Raw genomic sequence first — 21,429 nt, 5'->3', positions numbered from 1 at the left:
AATTCGTATTAATACTTTAAAAACGAGAAATATTTACATTAATAGAACACTTAAGTTAAGAGATATAAAGTTAATTTAGTAATAAAAATGAAATAGAAAAATGACAAGTTTCAGTTTAAGCCATCCCATTAGTAAAGGGTAATTAGATAGAGTTTAGTTTTAATACATGGGATCACTGATGTAAAAAGATTTCATTGAAGTAGTTTGGTTATAACTTTTGGCTAAATATACCCAGTTCCAATTTTGTTTGAAAGATGAAGTCTTTTGTGGAGGATGGTCCGTAAAACAACCCTGTTACAAAGAAAAGCCATTATTTTTGGGAATGAAGTTCCTTCTTTTTAGGACAGTTGAGTGGGATGGCGCAAGAACAGGGAGATTTAAGCTATTTTGTGGGGCTGTTAATGGTTGGGTTCTATCTTAAGAGTGATGGTGAGGGTTATAAATACGGGAAGAAAGCATGAGAGGAACATAAGTGCACTCAACATCGAATAATAACAATACTAATAAAGTGAAGTGCACTAAACATCGAATAAAGTGAGAGGAGAAGATGGCCTACTTTGTGCCAAAACATCTTCTTCTCTCTTTTGCTCTCTCTGTCTCCGTTCTTCTTCTTCTTCCGGTGGCCTTTTCCGTTGGCCCGGAAGAGGCAGAACCCATATCCTACCATGGCGGACCCTTAATCAGTGGCATGTTGAAAGTTGGCATAGTCTGGTACGGCCCAATTCCAAGGTCCCAAAGGAAAGCCATTTTGTCCTTCTTCAGGTCCCTCAACACCGTCACCCCTACCGCCGATAACATACCCCAGGTCGCCACATGGTGGAACATGGTGGAGAGTTATCAAGCATACGCCAAACCAGGTGCAGCAGGTTCTTCAAGGATCACGGTCAAGGTGGTAAACGAAGCTTTCGTGCCAGACTATGACTACGGAAAAGTCCTCATCAGAGATTTCATCAAGGGCCTTATACCCACGGCAACCGCCGGAATTCCAGACACCCTGGCTGTGATCGTAGCCTCGAAGGGTGTGACCGTGCAGGATATGTGTGCAGGATCATGCGCCCAGCACGGTCTTATAGATAATCAAACTTATGTTGCCGTGGGGGACCCGGAGGACGAGTGCCCCGAATGTGCGTGGCCATTCGTTGCGAGCAGTGAAAAAGAAGGCGAAGTGATGTTGCCACCAAGCGGAGATGCCGGAGCAGATGCGATGGTGAAGTTGTTGGCCGGAGGGTTGGCCGGAGCAGTCACAAATCCTTTGGGTGACGGGTTTTACACAACTGCACGAGGAAACCATTTTTTCGAAGCCACAAGCATGTGCCCTGATGTTTTTGCATCAGTCGAAATACCCGTCGACCCCGTAAGCGGTGGTGCCTACAATGTTGTCGGCGACAAGGGCACCAAGTTTTTGCTCCCTGCCATTTGGGACCCCAAAACCTCTTCCTGTTGGACTCCTCTCTAGATTCTTTTATTATTTTATTATTCTATTATTCTTACATCATATCTCTCTCTTTCATTAATCTTTTTTGACAATGGAGAGTAATATTTTTTGGGACTCTAATAAACACTCATTATCTCACCTTTCTTTTTTATTTTACATTTCCTTCTTACATTACATCTATGCTAACGAATTTCGCTCACGCAGTCATGAAAACTAAAAACAGTATAATATTAATTAAGAATTAAATTAGTATTAACTTAATTTTACTAAATGTGAAAATTATTATAAATTTGTTTCCTGTTTTCCTATTCTTTCATGTTCTACCTTGTAACATGTGTGGATGAACTACAACTGCAAGTGGCCAATAGTAACGCTTTTTATTGAGACGGATCTTATCTTTGTGCTTAGTCTTCACAGATTATATCAGTGGGCGCAGGCCGAAATTAGAGACGGAAAAACGAAACCACGGCCAAGGTTGTTACAAAAGACACAGATAAACATAATTACATTAAACTATATCAAACTCTACTGTGTTCTGTTCATCTGCTACTTGTTTATGACAAATTAATAATCCAGTTTAGGCGAAGTGGCAAATTGCGTGCTGAAAATGATAAAAACAACATGTTAGTAAAGTGATATAAACAAATTGCTTAACCTATTTTTTAATTTTATTATTATTTTAGAGATAAACTTTAATTAAAAATAAACGTAACTGATCTCAGAATTGGTATTCAACTTGCTACGCACCGGCTAGCAGGCTTACTTACTATACATACGTACAAGCAAAGAAAAGCTTCTTCCCATCTCATACCACTTGCGTCCCTATAATCGAAATTACATAATATGTTTCTTCTATATATGGATTAAATAAAATAATTAGTTACAAATTTCTGAAATAAAATAAAATAGAAAAATGGTAGGAAGTTTTTATTACATTTACATTTCATATATATATTTATATATACACAAACATTGACATCTGTACTTACACGTGTCACTCTTGAAACACATTTCATGACACATAGCTGTAATATTGTAAGAAAGATGTCCAAATATATGAATTTAAAATTAAAAAGCTTAAATATTATTTTAGTTTTTATTTTTTTATTCAATTTAATTTTTTAATTTAATTAAGTCTTGATTTTTGTTAAAAAAAATTAATTATATTTTTCTGGATTTGTAAAAACAAAGTTAACATCATATTTGTAAATGTTGTGTCAAATTATTATATTTTTAATATTTTATTTTTAATATTTTAATTTTTCTACCTGTCATGTTCGTATTACGTGAGAGTAAAAATGTTACGTATTAATATAAATGTCACGTATTATTTATTTTTGTTTTACCTAAATGAGTTTCATTTTCTTTTAAATTAAGCAATGTTATTCTTGTCCAATATAACCAAACCACTAAGTTTAATGAATATATTTAAGTTAAAATACTTTTTTAAAATATACATACCAAATCACTTTATCTAAATATTAAAAATAAATTTATTTTCAATTTAAAATAAAAAATACATATTTTAAACTTATATTTTTTTTAAAATGTTGATCAAAATGGTTTGTGTTCACAATCAAGTTCATTGTTAACTGTAAACTCATCATTTAAAGAAGAACAAAAACAAAATATTAAAATTATAAATGTTAAATTGTTATTGTAATTTTTAAATTTTAATATTTAAAATAATTAAAAAGTATAGTTTTACTTAATTAACTTAGTTATAAATTTAATGCCACTAAAAAAAGTTAACTTTACATTATTTTTACAAAAAACCGAAACTATAATTAAAAAATAAATAAATAAAATATCTTAAATTTACAAAATGATGTCACAATTACAAATATGATATTAACATCATTTATACAAATTTATTCAAGATGACCAAATTAAAATGTTTTAACTGAAACTAAATTGAATAAAAATAAATAAATAAAATATCTAAAAAAGAAACTAAAATAATATTTTAACCAAATAATTAAGATTCATTAGCCTCTCAAATCATGATTAATTATGGTAATTATGGTTCATTAATCTATCAAATCATCGTTAGTCAAATAAACAGATCGCCATCTCACATCGAGTTCCCTCAACTAAGCATTTGTTTCTTCAACAAGAAATAATCTCTTCATAACAAAGAATTATCCTTTTACCTCATTCAACAGCCGACAATAGACATTACACAAAATTGAAAAAAAAGAACAATGAAACAACTCAATAACAGATAACAATAACAAATAAGCAAATAAGATAATCAGACGATGAAAATACTCAAATCCAGCGATTGAACCAAAACCATCAATACATGAATCTCCTTTCGAGTTTTTTTTTTTTTTTTTTTAATTTTTCCATTATTTTTAACTTATTAATAAAAATGAATAACGGAATAAACACGAACTTAAGAAATTATAATCTGAGATGCTCTGAGAATCGTTCATCCAAGAAATAGATTTAAAAAGTAACCCTCTTGGATTTTACAAACAATTTGGGCGAGGGATGCAGAGCGCGGCAAATGAGTAAGCACCATGAACCATGCACTGAGAGAAAGGCAGAGTTGCTTTCAAATTTAGACTTCAAATCCCTTTTTAATTTAATTTAATCACTTTTCATAAAGATAAAATAAAAAAAAAAAATGGGTAGAGTGGGAAAGAGAGGATAGTAACAGGGGACACCTTTAAAATTTATATCTACAATAATTTTTATTTAATAATTTAATTTTATGTTTTATTATTATTATTTAGAGTGATTAAATGGTTGTAATGTAACAGGGAAGTTCTGAAAATAGTGTTTTTGTAGGAGCATATAAGATGGCGACAATGAGGGGATGGTTGAAGCGATAGATAGAAACAGAACAGCAGTCACTCAAATAAAATCCAAAGATGGGCGGTGATTGGAGTTGGAGCAGGACGAAATGGATTGGGTTGGTGGCGGCGGTGTGGATTCAAGCCATCTCCGGCAACAACTACACTTTCTCAAATTACTCCGACGCTCTGAAATCCCTCATGCATCTAACGCAACTCCAACTCAACAATCTCTCGGTGGCCAAGGACGTCGGAAAGGCATTTGGGCTTCTTGCCGGGCTTGCTTCTGACAAATTCCCCACTTGGATCATTCTCCTCATCGGCTCCGTTGAAGGTCTCGTCGGTTATGGCGTTCAGTGGCTAGTCGTCAGCCAAAGAATCCAACCCCTTCCCTACTACCAGGTTACCACCACTTACTCATTACTCATCCAAAATATTTTATTTTCTTAAAATTCCACATTCTCAATTCCTAAACTACATACAGATGTGCATATTTCTCTGCCTGGGTGGCAACAGCACCACATGGATGAACACGGCGGTTCTGGTCACCTGCATCCGCAACTTCCGCCGCAACAGAGGTCCTGTTTCCGGCATTCTCAAAGGCTACGTCGGATTGAGCACCGCCATATTCACCGACCTCTGTTCCGCTCTCTTCACGAACGACCCTGCTTCTTTTCTCCTCATGCTCGCTCTCATCCCATTCGTCGTTTGCCTCTCCGGAATCCTTTTCCTCCGTGAGATTCCTTCCGCCGCCGTCCAGGATGACGAAGAGTCCACTTATTTCGGGGTCTTCAACGCCGTCGCCGTCGCAGTCGCCGTTTACCTCTTGGCCTTCGGCTTCGTGCCTAACCCTAGCGCGTTGGCGTCTCGAGCTTTCTCTGTCGGTTTGCTTGTTCTGTTGGCGGCGCCGTTGGGAATCCCGGTCCACTCTTACTTGAAGGCGCGTGGGTTGGACAAGGTCAGACCGGATTTCGAGGGGCGGGGTGAGGAACCGTTGCTTCGCGGAAACGACAACGGAAATGAATGCCAGGTGGAGAGAGGAAATGTGTTAGCGGAAGACGCGGAAGCGGAAGCGGTGGGAAAGATTGGACCGGCGGTGGGGGAGGAGCACACGGTATGGGAGGTGCTGAGAACCGTGGACTTTTGGATTCTGTTCGTATCGTTTCTTTGCGGGGTTGGAACTGGTTTGGCGGTTATGAATAATATGGGTCAAATCGGGTTGGCGCTGGGTTATTCGGATGTGTCCCTCTTCGTGTCTTTGACCAGTATTTGGGGCTTTTTCGGTCGGATCGTCTCGGGTTCTGTTTCGGAGCACTTCATCAAGTAAGTCAGTCTGACCCGTTTTCTTGTGATCGAAAGGAATTTATCGATTTAACATGTCTAACCATAAAATTAGATGGCTTTATTGTTTTGGTTGGTTCTTTCAGCAAATTTTAGATTATTTGAGAAAAGAGTTGTTTTTATTTCTCTGATATTGATCTCACCCATGACTTTGTGGTGATTTGTGTTTGTTTGGAGGACATTTTTTTATCCATTTTTTATGAATAAAAAATTATAATTTATTTATAAATTAATTTATAAAATTAATTATCAAAGTTTGGACTATCAAATAAATTAATTTTTAAATTGGCCTTTAATTAGTTTTTTTATTGGTTTTCTTGTAATGCATTTTATTATTTGTCTTTTCATACCTTACTTTCTTTTATTTCTAGATATTTTAAAGAATAAAGAAGTTGAAGATAATCACACACAGAGGTGAATCCGTTCAGAAATCTAAATAAGACATAATGTTCTTTTCAAAAGTTATTTCTTGAATCACTTAACATGAAGTTTAAAGACAATCTTGATAGTTTTAAACTGCCAAAAAAGGTAAAGAACAATAAAAGAGAGATAAACAGAAATAGAGGTAAAGAACACAAGAAATTTTTGTATATGACATCCTGAATACAATATTTAAATTTGATGAGTGTTTTATGAATTTGCAGAAGAGGCGGAACTCCAAGACCCCTTTGGAATGCAGGTTCTCAAATATTGATGGGCGTGGGATACATACTGCTGGCCATGGCTATGCCAGGTTCACTTTACATAGGCTCCATTGTGGTTGGCATATGCTACGGAGTGAGGCTAGCCATCACTGTGCCAACAGCCTCAGAGTTATTTGGCCTCAGATATTATGGACTCATTTACAACATTCTAATCCTTAACCTTCCCCTTGGCTCTTTCCTCTTTTCTGGTCTCCTAGCTGGCATTCTCTATGATATGGAGGCTACCACCACCACAGGAGGAGGCAACACTTGTATTGGACCTCATTGTTACAGACTAGTATTCATTGTTATGGCTGCAGCCTGTCTTATCGGCTTCTTCTTAGACCTTCTTCTATCGATCAGAACCAAGATGCTTTACAAAAGAATCTACTTCACCAAAAACTCCAACAAAAACTCACTCACATCAACTAGGCGATGATATACCACGGTATCACACTCTTTTCATTCAGGTGCGTCTGCTGGTAATCACATGTCTTTTTGGGAATAAAAGCGGGTTAATATGGTTTCTACATTCCTTGTGTGTGATCTGAAGCAATCAGGTTACAGTCGTAGAATGTTTTGTTTTCAAGCAGCAGGGAGGGACAGAATGTTGTCAAAGATTTTCAATACATGCAAGTATATATTTGCAATTGCTTGTGTTCATCTCACTCAACAGTATTGCAGACTTTACTAATACGAACCAATGGATCTCCTACCATCTTTGTTAAATTCGAATACAGACATAATCATATGCATATGTACACACACATTTGTCCAAAATTAAAAGATGAAATAAAAAAAAAATAAAAACTTTTAATGATATTTTAAGTGAAGACAAACTCTAAAATCAATTACTTTACTTGAAGACGACTGGCAATCTCAGAACAGCTGGGTTTTGGTATCTGACGGAGCTAATGGCCAAAAAACTGGAAGAACTGACAGATATTCTTTTTTCTTTAATTTGTCTTTCGACAGATTAGTGTTTTTATTCACTCACACAAATTCACATATTTATATGATAAATAATTTAAAAATAGTTTCAGCATGTTCATGCCAACTTCAAGAGCATGCATCATCCATAGGCATACAATTCCTGAAAAAATAAATAAAGAACACCAGTTTCACCATGTCAATGTTATATCGAAATAATTACCCGCGGTTGACGTTGGCCTATTTGTCTTCATTGATTTAGGGTGTTCCATCAACGTCAACCTGTTGCCCCACGCATGCTTCATCTCTCTGCTAAAATATGACGTAATAATATATCCACTGCAAATACAGTGCATATACAGTATTTGGGGATCCATCGGTGTTCATGATCATACTTCTAACAAGACCCTGAGGGAAGGCTGCAAAGAAAAAATGTCATATTTAACGGGCATTAAGGATTGCAGGATGTGATGGACAAAACAGAGAAAACTCACTTATATATATATATATATATATATATATATATATATATATATATATATATATATATATATATATATATATATATATATATATATATATATATATATATATATTATTCTTATACTTTATTAAAGTTATCGAAAACATTTTTTTAGTACATGACACATGAAATGTTTTCATTGTAAAGGAGTTTCATTATAGCTTATAATATAACTCCTACGTATTGCTTGCTATATAAGATATTTTATAAAATTTTCATAAAATGTTGCGAAAAAATAAATACATAGTTTAATTTAGAGATATAACAAATTTTTAAAATAATTTAAAAAAGAAATGTTTAACCCAAGAAATTTTTATAAATCAAATTTACGCATTTGTACACCCAATATAATCATTATATGTTGTGTTCTTACAAGTCAAAATGACCTTTATAAGACTACATATTTTTTTATTGATTAATTTTGGTGTTTGGAATTATTTGGCTCATATATTTTCTTTGTTTTAGGATTTCAATCTCAGGAAGATTTTGACATCTCAATCTCAATTTTAAAGGTAGGGATACTTGGTATACTTTGAAGATAGTTGTTTACTTATACGATTTTTAATGGATTTTTACCTAAAAGGATTTGAGAACAAATTATTCTTAACACAATCATCACATAGTCATGACAATTTTATATGTTTATTATCATTTAATTACTTATGTAAATATTATGTTGAGGTGTTCATGGTTTTGTGTAGTATTATATAATATATTAATTCAAAACTTTTTTAGTTAACAACTTAATTGTGATTAATTATGTTTGAACCGTAATTAGGTGATGTTAATATTTCTCTGTAAGAAGAATACTTCCTGGTATAGCTTAGTATTTATTGGCAAAACAGATACTTATTGGTCTTGTATGTATATTTTTCATCCTTCCGTGATATTTCTTCGCATCCACATATTCTTAATTTATTAACGTTTGTCCTACACCTTTTCTATTTACGAACGATGTGTGTATTTCTTGACTTAAATGACATATTCTTAATTTATTAGCTCATTTAACATTTGGCCTAAACCTTTTCTATTTATTAATAGAAAACATTAATACATTTCTAATGGCAACTTGAACTCACTTCGATTCTCATCACTTTTGGGATATGATTGAAATTTAAAAAACAGAATGGTGTCACCTTTGCTTGATTCAGAAGGGTCAATTTGAGAAATGCTTACAGTAGCATAGACTCATTATACGTGGACCGCAGAGCCTGCAGAGATCAGAACCGAAAGGAACATACCTATACCATGCTGAAACCCAGCTCAGAGAGAAAGGATAATATATTGATTTCTTTGTTGTCCTTTTAGCCAAACAAATCAACGCACTTTCACAGAAGTTGATGATGCCAAGCTGCAAAGAAGGAACATACTTGAGTTACATAGTCTTCTTCGTAACATAAATTCATGTGGTTTCTGGGACTCCTTTCAGTTTTTCCCATTTCGAATTGCCTAAATGGCTTGTGTCCAGACTTCACTTACATGTTATTTGAAAGGTATTAAGAGGTGGAGCCTAATTCAACCCCACAAACGTGATAGTAGAATTAATGGGATGGTCCGATCCGATACTGGCCAGACAATAGGTGAAAATAGAATGTCCACATAGATCTCGCTAAGATAAGTTCTAACTATGACTCTAATACAATATCAGAAAGCGGGCTTAAGCCGAATTCATCCCCACAAAACCGGTTTGTAAGGTGAGGTTTACACTCACTTATATATTATAATTTGGCCTTACCTATAGTCGAGGCGAGACTTCCAAGAAAAGGAGTAATGAAATAGGAACATTTTAATACCATAAATCCTTTGTTTTTATGGATGATGATAATGCATGATTAAAAGGGTGGGTGGGAAGAGGTGTGCATTGTGGTGATGGTGGGAAGTAATGCTGGTCCAAAAAGAAGAGCGCGTGCCAACCCTTTACTTCATTTAATGAGAATTCAATGCCCACTCCAAGCAATACCATTCTGGGGAAGTTCAAGCTGTGCAGCACTTCAATTTTTTCTTCGTCACGAGTGAAGCATTCTGCAGCACTCTTTGTACGAATATGATCAAATTCTTTTGGTAATAGAAATGTTCTTAATTTTCTTACAGAACAAAAAGTTTCAGTCATTAACAAGCCCATGCACTGTGACCTTTAAACTAACGAGGGAGGTCTAGCTAGACGCATTAAAATTATACATGTCTGTTTCATGCTTTTATTTCACTATATATCTCTATTTTTGACATCTGTTTAGAAGAGATGAAATCGATCGGTGTCCTTCATTCTTTAACTCCACACGTTAATTAATTGATTGCATAATGGTATATTGTCCTTTTGCACCTGACCAGCTGTACAAGACCAAAAGATGAAAGGTCGTGATTTTTGGTCTCTCATAGGATGTTTCACATGAGTTCTGAACCATCCATCGCTACATTATCTAAGTACTTGTAAAAAATTTGTCATCACATCAGATTAAGGATCATGTGACCCCAGACCGCCTCACACATTTCTCACACTTCTCAGTTAATATTTTCTTCCTCTGCAAATCACTAAAAAAGTACGCAAAATTTTCAACTTTTTCAAGATTTCAAAAGTTTAAATTTTAGATTCATCAGAATCTAAAACAGAGAAATAGTCATTAATAATAAGACTGAATATGGAGTACCATATTCGAAAAAGCAATGTGAATAAATGGACTGAGTTGCGGCAGATGGAAATGCAATTCAAGACACATTAAATGACGAATACAAAGCCATTACCATCACCGATTAACGTTGCAAAAAATCAATGTTTGATTAATTGGAAATTAATGATAGGAAGAGGAAGGTGAACAACTGTATTAGCAGTGTCTTTAAATAAGAGTGAGATGAATTTATTATTTCTGATATGTTAACGTAAGGATGGCATGTGAAGAAAAAGAAAGGAGCTATTAAGAGTTCCTGTTCCCTTGTGAAATGAAGTCCCCCATGCTACTCCACTGATACCCTCAATCTAAGTACAACCTATCTCTTTGTCGTCTATCCTTTCTTACACTCCCGTGTTCTCTGCGACACAGTACTCCCATTTCTTTTGTATTTAAGCTCAGTTCTTTTCTTCATACTTCATATCATAACCCTTTTTCTTCTCCCTTCTCATTGATAAGTCCAAGGATGCAACAAGATATCCCCTTCTATGTCCTTATACTTTTCTTCCTTCTAATACCAACTTCTCTGGTTTCTCCTTTATATGGTTGTTCTTCGTACTCATTTTCCTTCTTTGTTATTTTCACAAATGAAATTCTCAATATTCTTCGTTTGGTGTCTTCGTTGCAGATGGGCCCCTATATGACTTCACTGCCTACACTGAGGTAATTATATTTTTTAAACAAAACTATTCACTAAGCAAGGATTATGACTTTAATTGATATCGGTGACAGTGCAAAGAGAAGCCAGAGGAGCCACTTTACGGAGGAGGAATTCTCAAGAGTGACCAACAGTCTCCTCCTGCTGTTCAGGACAACATTGTTTCATCTTACGTTGTTAACAACATCTACGTGCCTTCACTCGTTCTCCATAATCTCACTCAGGACACCATTTACACTTTTTCCGGTTGGTTATTATCTTTTTTACACTCTTCTCTTCATGATTGATTATTTCACTTCACCATTTTCTGCTTGATAAATGAGAAAAAAAAAACCTTTAAAAGTTCCGTTGCCGGGACTTGAACCCGGGTCTCTCGGGTGAGAGCCGAGTATCCTAACCAACTAGACTACAACGGATTGCTGATGCTATACTGAAATTGCTTATATAATTAATTGTTTTAACGTTAACCTTTTCGATAGTAAGAATGTAGAATTGTTAGATATGATGTGGGTGGATGACAATATGTTACAGCATGGGTGAGAGTTAAAGGTTCAAGTTCAGCTATGATAAGGGCTACTCTGGAAACAGAGAAAGAGACGTATGATTGCATAGGAACAGTTTCAGCCAAGCTTGGATGCTGGTCTTTTCTGAAAGGTGGTTTTGTTCTCAACTGGCCTTCAAATTTATCCATTATCTTCTTCCAGGTAGCTTACTTTTCTCTGCTCTTATTCAGCAAAACTCTTAGTTTTACGATGTTTGGTTAGTTTCTTTCAATTTTGTTATGCAGAACGCGGATGGTAAAGACATCAATATAGAAGTTGCTAGCCCATCACTCCAGCCATTTACTAAGCAACAATGGGAAACCAATCAACAGTATACGATCAATACTGTGAGTTGCACTTCAGTATTTGACCAAAATAATGGAATGCTTAGTTGTTTTTGTTAACACTGATTAATAAGGGATGAACAGAAAAAGTATATGTTGCAAGGACCTTCTCAAAAAATGTTTCTTTTCCACTTGCATTTGATAGAAAAGAAAGCGTGCAGTCACTATTCATGTGTCAGATAGCAACGGTAGAAGGTTGCAAGGAGCTTCCATCTGTATAGAGCAAATCTCAAAAGAATTCCTTTTTGGATCTGCCATAGCACACACTATTCTTGGAAACGTACCCTATCAGGTTTGTATATTATGTGTACCCCACCAACCACTATATTTCGTAGCATACAAGGTAATGCATGACGAGACTCAAATCTTGTGTCGATTCAGAATTGGTTTGTGAAACGATTCAACGCTGCAGTCTTTGAAAACGAGCTCAAATGGTACGCCACAGAACCTGATGAAGGCAAGGTCAATTACACCATTTCAGACCAAATGCTACAATTTGTTCGAACAAAAAACATCGTAGCCAGAGGGCACAACATATTTTGGGAAGACCCTAAGTACAATCCTCCATGGGTTCTTAACCTTACTGGCACCCAGCTACAATCTGCAGTGAATTCCCGAATAGAAAGTCTGATGAGCCAGTACAGAAATGAGTTCATACACTGGGACGTCAGCAACGAAATGCTTCATTTTGATTTCTACGAGCAAAGGCTCGGATCAGATGCAACATTGCATTTCTTTGAGACTGCACACGAATCAGATCCACTATCAACCCTGTTTATGAACGACTTTAATGTTGTGGAAACATGCAGTGATGTAAATTCCACCGTAGACGCCTATATCTCACGGGTAAAAGAACTACGACGAAATGGCATCTTGATGGATGGAATTGGCTTGGAGGGACACTTCACAATACCCAATCCTCCCCTTATCAGAGCCATACTAGACAAGTTGGCAACACTTGGACTTCCCATTTGGCTTACTGAGGTTGATATAAGCAAGACAATTGATACAGATTCACAGGTAAGCCAGATCAAGTCAAATTATATAGAGAGAGAGATAGTTATCATACATGATGTGAATTACTCAAGATAGTATGATAATCTGAAATGAACTGTGATTTTGATAACATGTAGGGAAATTATTTGGAGCAAGTGTTGAGGGAAGGGTTCTCACATCCTGCTGTGAATGGGATAATGCTTTGGACAGCATATCATCCAAATGGGTGTTACCAAATGTGCCTGACAGACAAGAATTTTAAGAACCTTGCAGCAGGTGATGTGGTGGACAAACTTCTTCGAGAGTGGAAAACAGGTCGTGTAGAGGGAGTGACAGACGTGCACGGTTCCTATAGCTTTTATGGCTTCTTAGGAGAATATACTGTTACTGTCAACTATGGCAACAGGACTACGAAATCGACATTCTCCCTCTCTCGAGGTCAAGAAACTGAACATTTCACCATTACACTCTCATCCAACTCTTAGATATATATTATAATTCATCAATTTGCTTAGCATCATTGCAAACACTAGTTTCCAATTCTTCCTTTCTCTGGTCCAGTCCTGCTTCAATAAAGATTTCCTTAATTTCGATCACCCAGACCCCCATTAACTCTAAAAATCATTGCTTTCAATGTCTCCCTTTCGTTTCGTTTTCTGGTTTTTCTCATATCCCAAATAATTAGCATTAAATCCTTATTTTATAAGGTTGTTACTTAACTTAACAATCCAATTGGTATTGGGCCTGAGGATCCAATTAGCATTGGGCCTAAGAATGAGGCCCATTTAAAGTAAAATATTTTAATTTGTTTCGTATTACCAACTAACAAGTCGTACATACAAATCCAACGTGTAAAATATGAATTGCGGTGATTTAAAAAAAAATTAATATGATTTTGACATTTAATAAATTTTTACATACTTTATATCTATTATTTTACTCTTTAATTTCTTTTATTTTACAAATAAAAAGTTTAACTAAAATACCCTTAAAAGTGAATTGTCAGTGCAAGTATGTGTTGAAAAAACATTTTTTTTTCTTAGAATGAGATGAAATTTCAATCCAATACATTGAGTTAAGAATTATATTAAAAAAAAGCAAAGAGGTTGTATATAATGGGCAAATCATAACTTGGTTTATAATTAGAGGAGTGATAAGTAATATGAATATCACTTTAGGGCTTGTGTATGGGAGTGAGAAAATAAAGTAACATTAGAAAACTGGTGCTCTGTGTGACAGGGGATTAATAGGGACAAACAAAGTCACATGTGTATAAGGGCCGTTTCCATATCTCGAGGTTGCTTATTTTATTCCATCCTTATATTTTATTACTTATTCTGGTAATAGAGTTCAGTTTTTATTTTATTTTATAGTCGATTTTTATTTATTTATTAATATATTTAATAAATGAATCTTGGTATTATTAAAATATTTAAATTACTTTTAGTAATATTAAAAATATTTCTATTAATAAATCTAATAACAAATAGAAAACATTGAAACAAAAAATAATTTTCAGACATTAGACATTAATAAGGGTGACAATGAAAATAAATGGAATATACACTTAAAATGCTCTAATTTAGTTAAAAAAAATTATAATATATTAATACAACGATACCCGATCAGATTATAATTCAATAAATTGTCAAAAAAATTTACTTAATTACGTCTTAATGTTTACTTTTATTATGATAAATGAATTATATATATATATATATATATATATATATTAAATTAAAATAAAATATAGCATTTATAATAATTAATATCTGAAGTTGTAAATAATTAGAGTACAAAGAAAAATTATAATTTAGAAAAAATTGTAAAATAGTCCTTAAAGTTATATAAGATTATGAATAATATGATGAGATGATTGAATTTAAGATGATACGCATTTTCAAACAATATAAAAGAATAAAATCTTGAAATGATAAAAGAAAATAACCATCATGGAAGATAATGGCGGTGGGTGAGACAGTGAAAGAAAAGAGAGATAGACTAAGACAAGAAAGAATGCAACTTATTTCAATTTTCCACGAAAGCATGCAACAACTTGTTTCAATAATACACTTTCGTTTGGGCTTTCCACTTGAGAGCCAATTCAGAAATTTGGGTTGACGAAGAGCCACCGTCCCTCAGAGCTGTGGCGGCGGCCTCCTTCAGCTGCTTCATTCGGTGAAGTAGCTTCTTCCCTTCCTCACCTTCCAACACCATCTTCACTACCCTCGCAATTTCTCCTCTTTCCGCCAACCCATTCTCACCGATCACCACTCTCGCTGCCACTTTCATGCCTTCAGTTACCAAAACGGCATTCATCTTCTGCTCAGCGTAGAGTGGCCAAGCCACCAATGGCACACCATTCACCACACTCTCAAGAATCGAGTTCCAACCACAGTGGGTCACAAACCCTCCGATGGAGGGGTGGCTCAGCACCTGGGCCTGTGGGATCCAAGACGGTACCACCAAGCCTCTTCCTTTGGTTCTCTCCACGAATCCTTGTGGCAGGAAATCAAAAAGGTGGACACCGGTATCCTCACTGAAATAAGAAGCATTGGCAACTTCCTCGTTGGGGGACTTCACCGCCCACACAAACCTCTGCTCACTCATCTCCAACCCCAAAGCAAGTTCCTCCATCTGATCTCTGGACAGGCTACCACCGCTTCCAAAACACACCAATATCACACTCCCATGTGGCTGCGCATCCAACCACTTCAAACACAAACACTGTTCGACCATGTTAGCTTCGCTTCCGGCATCATCCTCTTTTACCAGCGGTCCGACCAGATAAACCGGTGGCCTACCCGGTTCGTCCTTCAGCAGCAAGTCTATGGTGTCCGGTTCAAGATCACGGAAGCTATTCTCCAGGAACCCTTCTGCTAACCTGTAGCGTTTGCCGTGGTGGAGAACCCATTTGTAGGCATCGTCATCCCGGTCCTCAAACGCATCCCCCAAGTCCTTTCGATGAACTGGAAGGCAGCCGGGGAGGTGGACAGGCTTGGAGAAGTCCCGGAAGTGAACGTCTTGGTCCAGGCGAGGGACGTTCAAGGCCAAAGACAAAACCATGGCGGTGGAAGGAAAGAAGACGTAAGGGGACACGTTTAGTTCTCTGGCGAGGTCGAAGGCGTCGGTACCGAAGAAGTCGAGGAGTAGAGCTGTCACCCGGTGGGTGGCGGAGAGAGAGAGGAGGGCGTGGCGGAGATAACGGAGAGAGCGGAGGACTGTAACAGAGATTATAGTCTCCATTTTGGCGTTGGGTGGAATGTCAGTGAGTGTGACCGTTGGAAGGAAGACGTGGGAGATGAGAGATGGGAGGGAGGTGAGGATGGTGGTCTGGGCCTGAGAAGGAGGAGCGTTGGTGGGTATTAAGAAAGTGATGCGGAGGTTGTGGTGACGGCAGAGTCTCTTGGCGAACTGAATCATTGGAATCAAATGTCCCATACCTGGGCTTGGCACCATGGCTACCACAGCTTCTGCTTCCATGGCTCTGCAAATCGAAGAACCGGATGATATACACTTTATATAGCTCTCCTTCAATTCTTTTTTTTAGTTATATAAATAATAATAGGATGACAAGTTTATATTCATTTTGACACTTATACAAGTAAAATAATTATAAAACAAAGAGAGTAAATTTTTAATAATAAAAAATAATTTTTTTTTATATTTCAGTTACATTCAAAGTTAGTGTAACATTCTATCTGTCTACAGTAGACCACCGACTTACACAATCGGTTCAATTGTCCTATTCAGAGACTATTCCTTTCTATTGTATGACAGGACTTCTATAACAATAAAATTTGAGTCATATCTTCACATCATTGTTTAGCAACCCTAAGTTTGTCTGTATTAAATTTTATCAGTTAAATATAATATTTTATAATTTAAAAGTTGTAAAATAGAATTGAGAGAGAAAGGCGGATTCCAAATAATAATTAAATTTATTATTTGGAATCTTTTTTGACCTATAATTAGCCTGGTTGAATCTTTCCTTTACCTTAATTATTTTCAAAAATTGATGACTATATATGTGATATGTTTCTAAATTTTCCATTTTGTAATTCTTATAACACTAAGACTTCGTGTAGTCCTATTTTACACTTGTATATTGTTTTTGTCGTATAGGTTTACAAAAAGTGCTCACACTTAATTGTGTTGCATATCGAATATGAAATATACATGTAACTTTTATTTTTTAAATAAAAACATCCAACTCATACAGTGTGATTTGAAATTGAATATAATTTCTCAGTGAACATTTCAACCAATATAAAAAAAGTCTTAGACTTTTTTTCTCCATTCCCCGCCTTTGCTATCACCATTTTTCAACAATTCTTATACAACCACATTTTCTTACATTATAGTAATTTGTTTTTATATATCTTTTAAAAAATTAGATTAAAATTTCAGTTATAAATTTTGTTGTTTTAGTTCTTAAATTTTATTTTCAAACTCTTCGTTTTCATTTATTTTTTTTCTCATACATACCTTAGTTGCAACAATCATAATATTTACCCCTGTTGTAACATGAACTAATAATTAAAATTGCAGTATTAATTGAGAGTTTTTATACGAATACTCTATTTATCAATAATATTAAATATTTGTTTTGTGATTACGTTAGAAGGCATTTAAATGTAACAAATTTTAGTGTAAATATTTGACGAAGTAGTTATTATCAATGAATAAGTGTTTTGAATCTCACGTTCTATTTAAATGTAATAAATTTGAATTTCAATATTTGACCCAATAGTCATGATCAATGAACAAATGTTTTGAATAAGTCAATGTTTATTTATTAATAAATCTACAAAGTTTAAATTTGACCTAGTCCATAAATTGATGAATTAAATGAATTGATTTATTTAAGTATATATATTTTTACTTCAATCTCCAAAAAAATAACAACTTTTTTATTAAAATTTAAATAAAGTTTAATGTAAATATAATCCAAAATTATATTAAAATCCACATATAATCCAAAATAAAAAAAAATATGATATTATTCAAAATCATGTTAAATTTTAAATACAATAAAAAACACACATAAATACAAAACAAAATATTATTTAATATCAAATAATTGTTGTTATTTATTTATGTATACTATTAGAATATTGAATAGATAAATCTAGAACATAGAAGATAAATTTAGATTTAAGATTTTTGTTTTCTCAATATAATTTAAAATTCATTGATGATTTGCTGAATTAGATAAACTGTGTTTTTAGTAAATTATGTTTAATTTTAATTCATATCAAAATTTCAAATTTTTTTCTTAAATTTAACCCAACATGTAATGAATCGAATTAATTCACAAATTTTAACCCGATTTAAGCAACCTTTTAACTTTATAAAAATTGATGGTTATATTGACTTTATAAAAAATGATGGTTTTTAGAATGCAAATTGGCTTCTCTCTCTAATGACAGGCCCTCATTGTTCTGCCCTATTCATTTCCTCACCTCAAAGTGAATATTCTCTTTTCTTGACACTCACAGTCACATGTGATGCTTGAAAATTATGTTACAAATTTTTCATTTCTATCGAAATTATATAGATATTATGGGAAACATACACAAGCAACAAGTCCTTTTTCCTTTTTTTGCATTTATTTCAGAAAGAATTTTTCCTTTTTTTGCATTTATTTCAGAAAGAATTTTTCCTTTTTTGAAGTGATACGACCCTGCAACTCACATTTCTTTCCCTTCTCTTTACAACAAGTCCAAAATATGGTTTTTTATTCTTTTTCCACTTCCAGTTCAATATTTTTCTCTGAGAATAAATAATATATATAATAAATTTATTGTTGGGATAATGATATTTGATAATATTTTTTTAACAACACTTTAACGCTTTGTGATTGATCTATATTGGAGTTTATGATTATTATTATTGATTGTAAAATAATTTTGAACCACTCACGCGCAATGACACTTAAATAATGTTAAAATATTGTTAAAAAATATTGTCAAAAGTTTCACTGTTATATTTATGTTGAGTGCGTTGGCTTCGGATTAATTACTTTCTATATGTAATCATAAACGCCCAGTTTTGCAAATAAAGTTGAGATGCAATCATGAAGACAAACAATTGATTATGGCAAAGTACTAAACACATGTTAAGAAATTGAATCAGAAGTCAATCAGGTTTTGCTGTCTCCCACATTTGAAAACACAAAAGTGCTATTGTCGTATAGCCACGTAAAAATATCGAATGTCAAAGCCAAAAGTATAATTCCATATATGGTGTCTAAATCATTGCTGCATATAATTCAAGCATGTTATGTTTTACATGAGTAGAGAATGTGTAGTCAGTCATCAGATTCGCACAACATCATGAAGGCTAATTTCTGCAGCAAAGCTAGAAGTTCTTGCGTAAAACAGAGAATGAATTTCACACATCATTATGGTATGATCACGTTAGCCTACATTGTAAACTAAACCATTTTTATTCTTGCTGATCAAATTATTAAAGGGACAAAAATATATTAAAAATACCTCTTTAGATAAAAATATAAATAAAAATATAAACTCATGAGTGACAAAACTAATAATTCATTTTCCTTTAAAGTTAATTTATGCAAATTAGAGATGAAGTAGAAAATAAAGACAAAATTAGAGTTGCAAAAGAGTGAGAAGGATTCACAATACTTCTTATGCACAAAAAGAGATGAAATGGGGAGAGCTGAAAATCTTTTGAAGCATGATTATTTTTAATTCTTTAATATATCTTTAAATTTAATTCAAAATGTAAACAAAACTAAAAATAAGAGACAATTTTAGAAAACAATTTTGTAGAATTAATTCGTTAGTACTACCACAAAAGACCATTCAAGAAAGACAATTTATTTCAAATAGCATCTATTACGACATCAATTTCTGCATTAATTTGCAATCAATACACACGAATCTTGTACCAATCAAAACTTGTCTCCATTGAACCTTCGGAGAAATATGTACATCATATGTCGAGAAGCAACTAGCATTAAGGTTGCAATTCGCCACATGAGCAATGTGGTCTACATTTTGATTTTTGGTTTCTAACGCAAACATGATGCAGATCTATTCTCGGAAATAAGCTGGAAAAGACTCATAATTGAATCACGACATGGAATTTAAATTAACCATCATTTTGCTTCAAAACGTGCAGAACAACCTGAATGCACAATTATGCAGACACCCACGTTAACCACCACTTGGCCTGACAATAAAAGACAGTAAAAATTTAATTGAAACAAAGATATCTGTTTGTATCAGAACACTAATAATGTCATTAGGAGATGACATTAACCAATGAGAGGCAAGTATAGGAATAAAATTGAACTAAGTGTAAGATTTGCCACAAATTGGAGGTTGTTGAGGAGACACATGTATCACAGAATGTTTCTGGTCCCAGAGCTTACAATTGGACTAAACATGCTTTGGAATATGAGCATTTAACAGAGTGCCCTAGTATATTTTTTACTGCATCAAAACTTATATAATTAATGGGATTTTTCCACAGAGAAAGTAATGAAATAGAAAAAAGGTTGTTTTATATTATTTGGTAACCATTTTTGACATTTATATTGATAAAATAGTTATAGAAAAGAGAAATTTTTATATTTATAGACAAAAAGAGATTGTTTAGTAATTTTTCTATAACATTTGAAATCATGTAGGATAAAATAATGAAATTCGGGTGAATAAAATAAGGATAATGAATTTTGATTACATTTTTTTATAACATTTTAATTCTCCACATGGTCCAAATTTAAAACAAAAAAAATGACCTGATAAATTCAATTTAGGTTTTACAATTTCTGTCATTTTAGTTCAAAATTAGATCGATTGGTTGCAATGTACCTCCCCAACAAATAACTCCCATAATAAAAACTAATTTAGAGAACGAAAACCAATTTTGAATGAAAAAAATGAAAGAAATCGAAAAATCTAAATCTCAAAAATTAGATTTTCTAAAGTTACTCTTTTGTTTTATATTGGGATAATGTGGAGCCTATAGTTTCTTTAGACGTGACATAGTTAAGATGTTATAAAAAAAGCAAAATTAAAATATCATTATCCTATATAAAATGATAAGTTAACACATCTATATTTATTTGATATAATTTTTATAGTAAAAAATAAAATAATTTTTATAATAGGAGAATGAAATATAATATATTAAATAAATGTGGAAGTGTGACAAAAGTACATTATTTTGTCTATATAATTGTTGGAATTTGTCACTGCTAAGTGACGTTGGTATTATATTCCTAGTAACTAAGCTTTTAGGTCATTCCTCTCTTCAATTTTCCTGTGAAGACAGGGTCTGTGGCATCACTGCTTATTTCTTGACTGAAAAAATAAATAAATGAAAAGTCATTACTGTTCATCATCATGATGAAGGGAAGCACAATAATCAATGACTTCTGTAACTTGCTTATTCAAATTACAAGGAAACCCGAAGGTTGGTAACTTTTCCTGCTGCCCAATGTCTTCAAATTTCAACCTAATGAAGAAAAAGAAAAA

The 21,429-nt window shown here is 33.9% G+C and overlaps 3 protein-coding genes, 1 non-coding gene and 1 pseudogene across 4 annotated transcripts; 3 read left to right on the top strand and 2 right to left on the bottom strand.

The window, feature by feature from the left end:
* Nucleotides 1–484: 484 nt before the first annotated feature.
* LOC124824107 (protein EXORDIUM-like 4) lies at nt 485–1,567 on the top strand. The gene has a single exon (XM_047296481.2). The coding sequence runs from the start codon at nt 548–550 to the stop codon at nt 1,454–1,456; it is 909 nt and encodes a 302-aa protein (XP_047152437.2). The 5' UTR covers nt 485–547; the 3' UTR covers nt 1,457–1,567.
* Nucleotides 1,568–4,187: 2,620 nt separating this feature from the next.
* Nucleotides 4,188–6,989, top strand: LOC124824110 (protein NUCLEAR FUSION DEFECTIVE 4-like). The gene is made up of 3 exons (XM_047296484.2): nt 4,188–4,638; nt 4,721–5,559; nt 6,222–6,989. The coding sequence occupies exons 1-3, from the start codon at nt 4,315–4,317 to the stop codon at nt 6,697–6,699; spliced, it is 1,641 nt and encodes a 546-aa protein (XP_047152440.2). The 5' UTR covers nt 4,188–4,314; the 3' UTR covers nt 6,700–6,989.
* A 3,619-nt stretch (nt 6,990–10,608) lies between these two features.
* LOC124824109 (Glycosyl hydrolase family 10 protein) lies at nt 10,609–13,512 on the top strand. Its single transcript, XM_047296483.2, has 8 exons — nt 10,609–10,921; nt 11,005–11,039; nt 11,109–11,280; nt 11,566–11,738; nt 11,822–11,923; nt 12,066–12,212; nt 12,302–12,940; nt 13,054–13,512. The coding sequence occupies exons 1-8, from the start codon at nt 10,843–10,845 to the stop codon at nt 13,399–13,401; spliced, it is 1,695 nt and encodes a 564-aa protein (XP_047152439.2). The 5' UTR covers nt 10,609–10,842; the 3' UTR covers nt 13,402–13,512.
* On the bottom strand, nt 11,378–11,450 carry TRNAE-CUC (transfer RNA glutamic acid (anticodon CUC)). Its single transcript has one exon. It is a non-coding gene; the product is annotated as a tRNA-Glu (tRNA).
* Nucleotides 13,513–14,826: 1,314 nt separating the features above from the next.
* Nucleotides 14,827–16,667, bottom strand: LOC124824108 (hydroquinone glucosyltransferase pseudogene; annotated as a pseudogene).
* Nucleotides 16,668–21,429: the final 4,762 nt, after the last annotated feature.

The sequence above is a fragment of the Vigna umbellata genome, chromosome 2 (genome assembly GCF_029865625.1).
Source record: "Vigna umbellata cultivar VRB3 chromosome 2, Vumbellata_1.0, whole genome shotgun sequence".
In the NCBI taxonomy this organism is placed as follows: domain Eukaryota; kingdom Viridiplantae; phylum Streptophyta; class Magnoliopsida; order Fabales; family Fabaceae; genus Vigna; species Vigna umbellata.
This window is presented reverse-complemented; position numbering and strand designations above follow the sequence as displayed.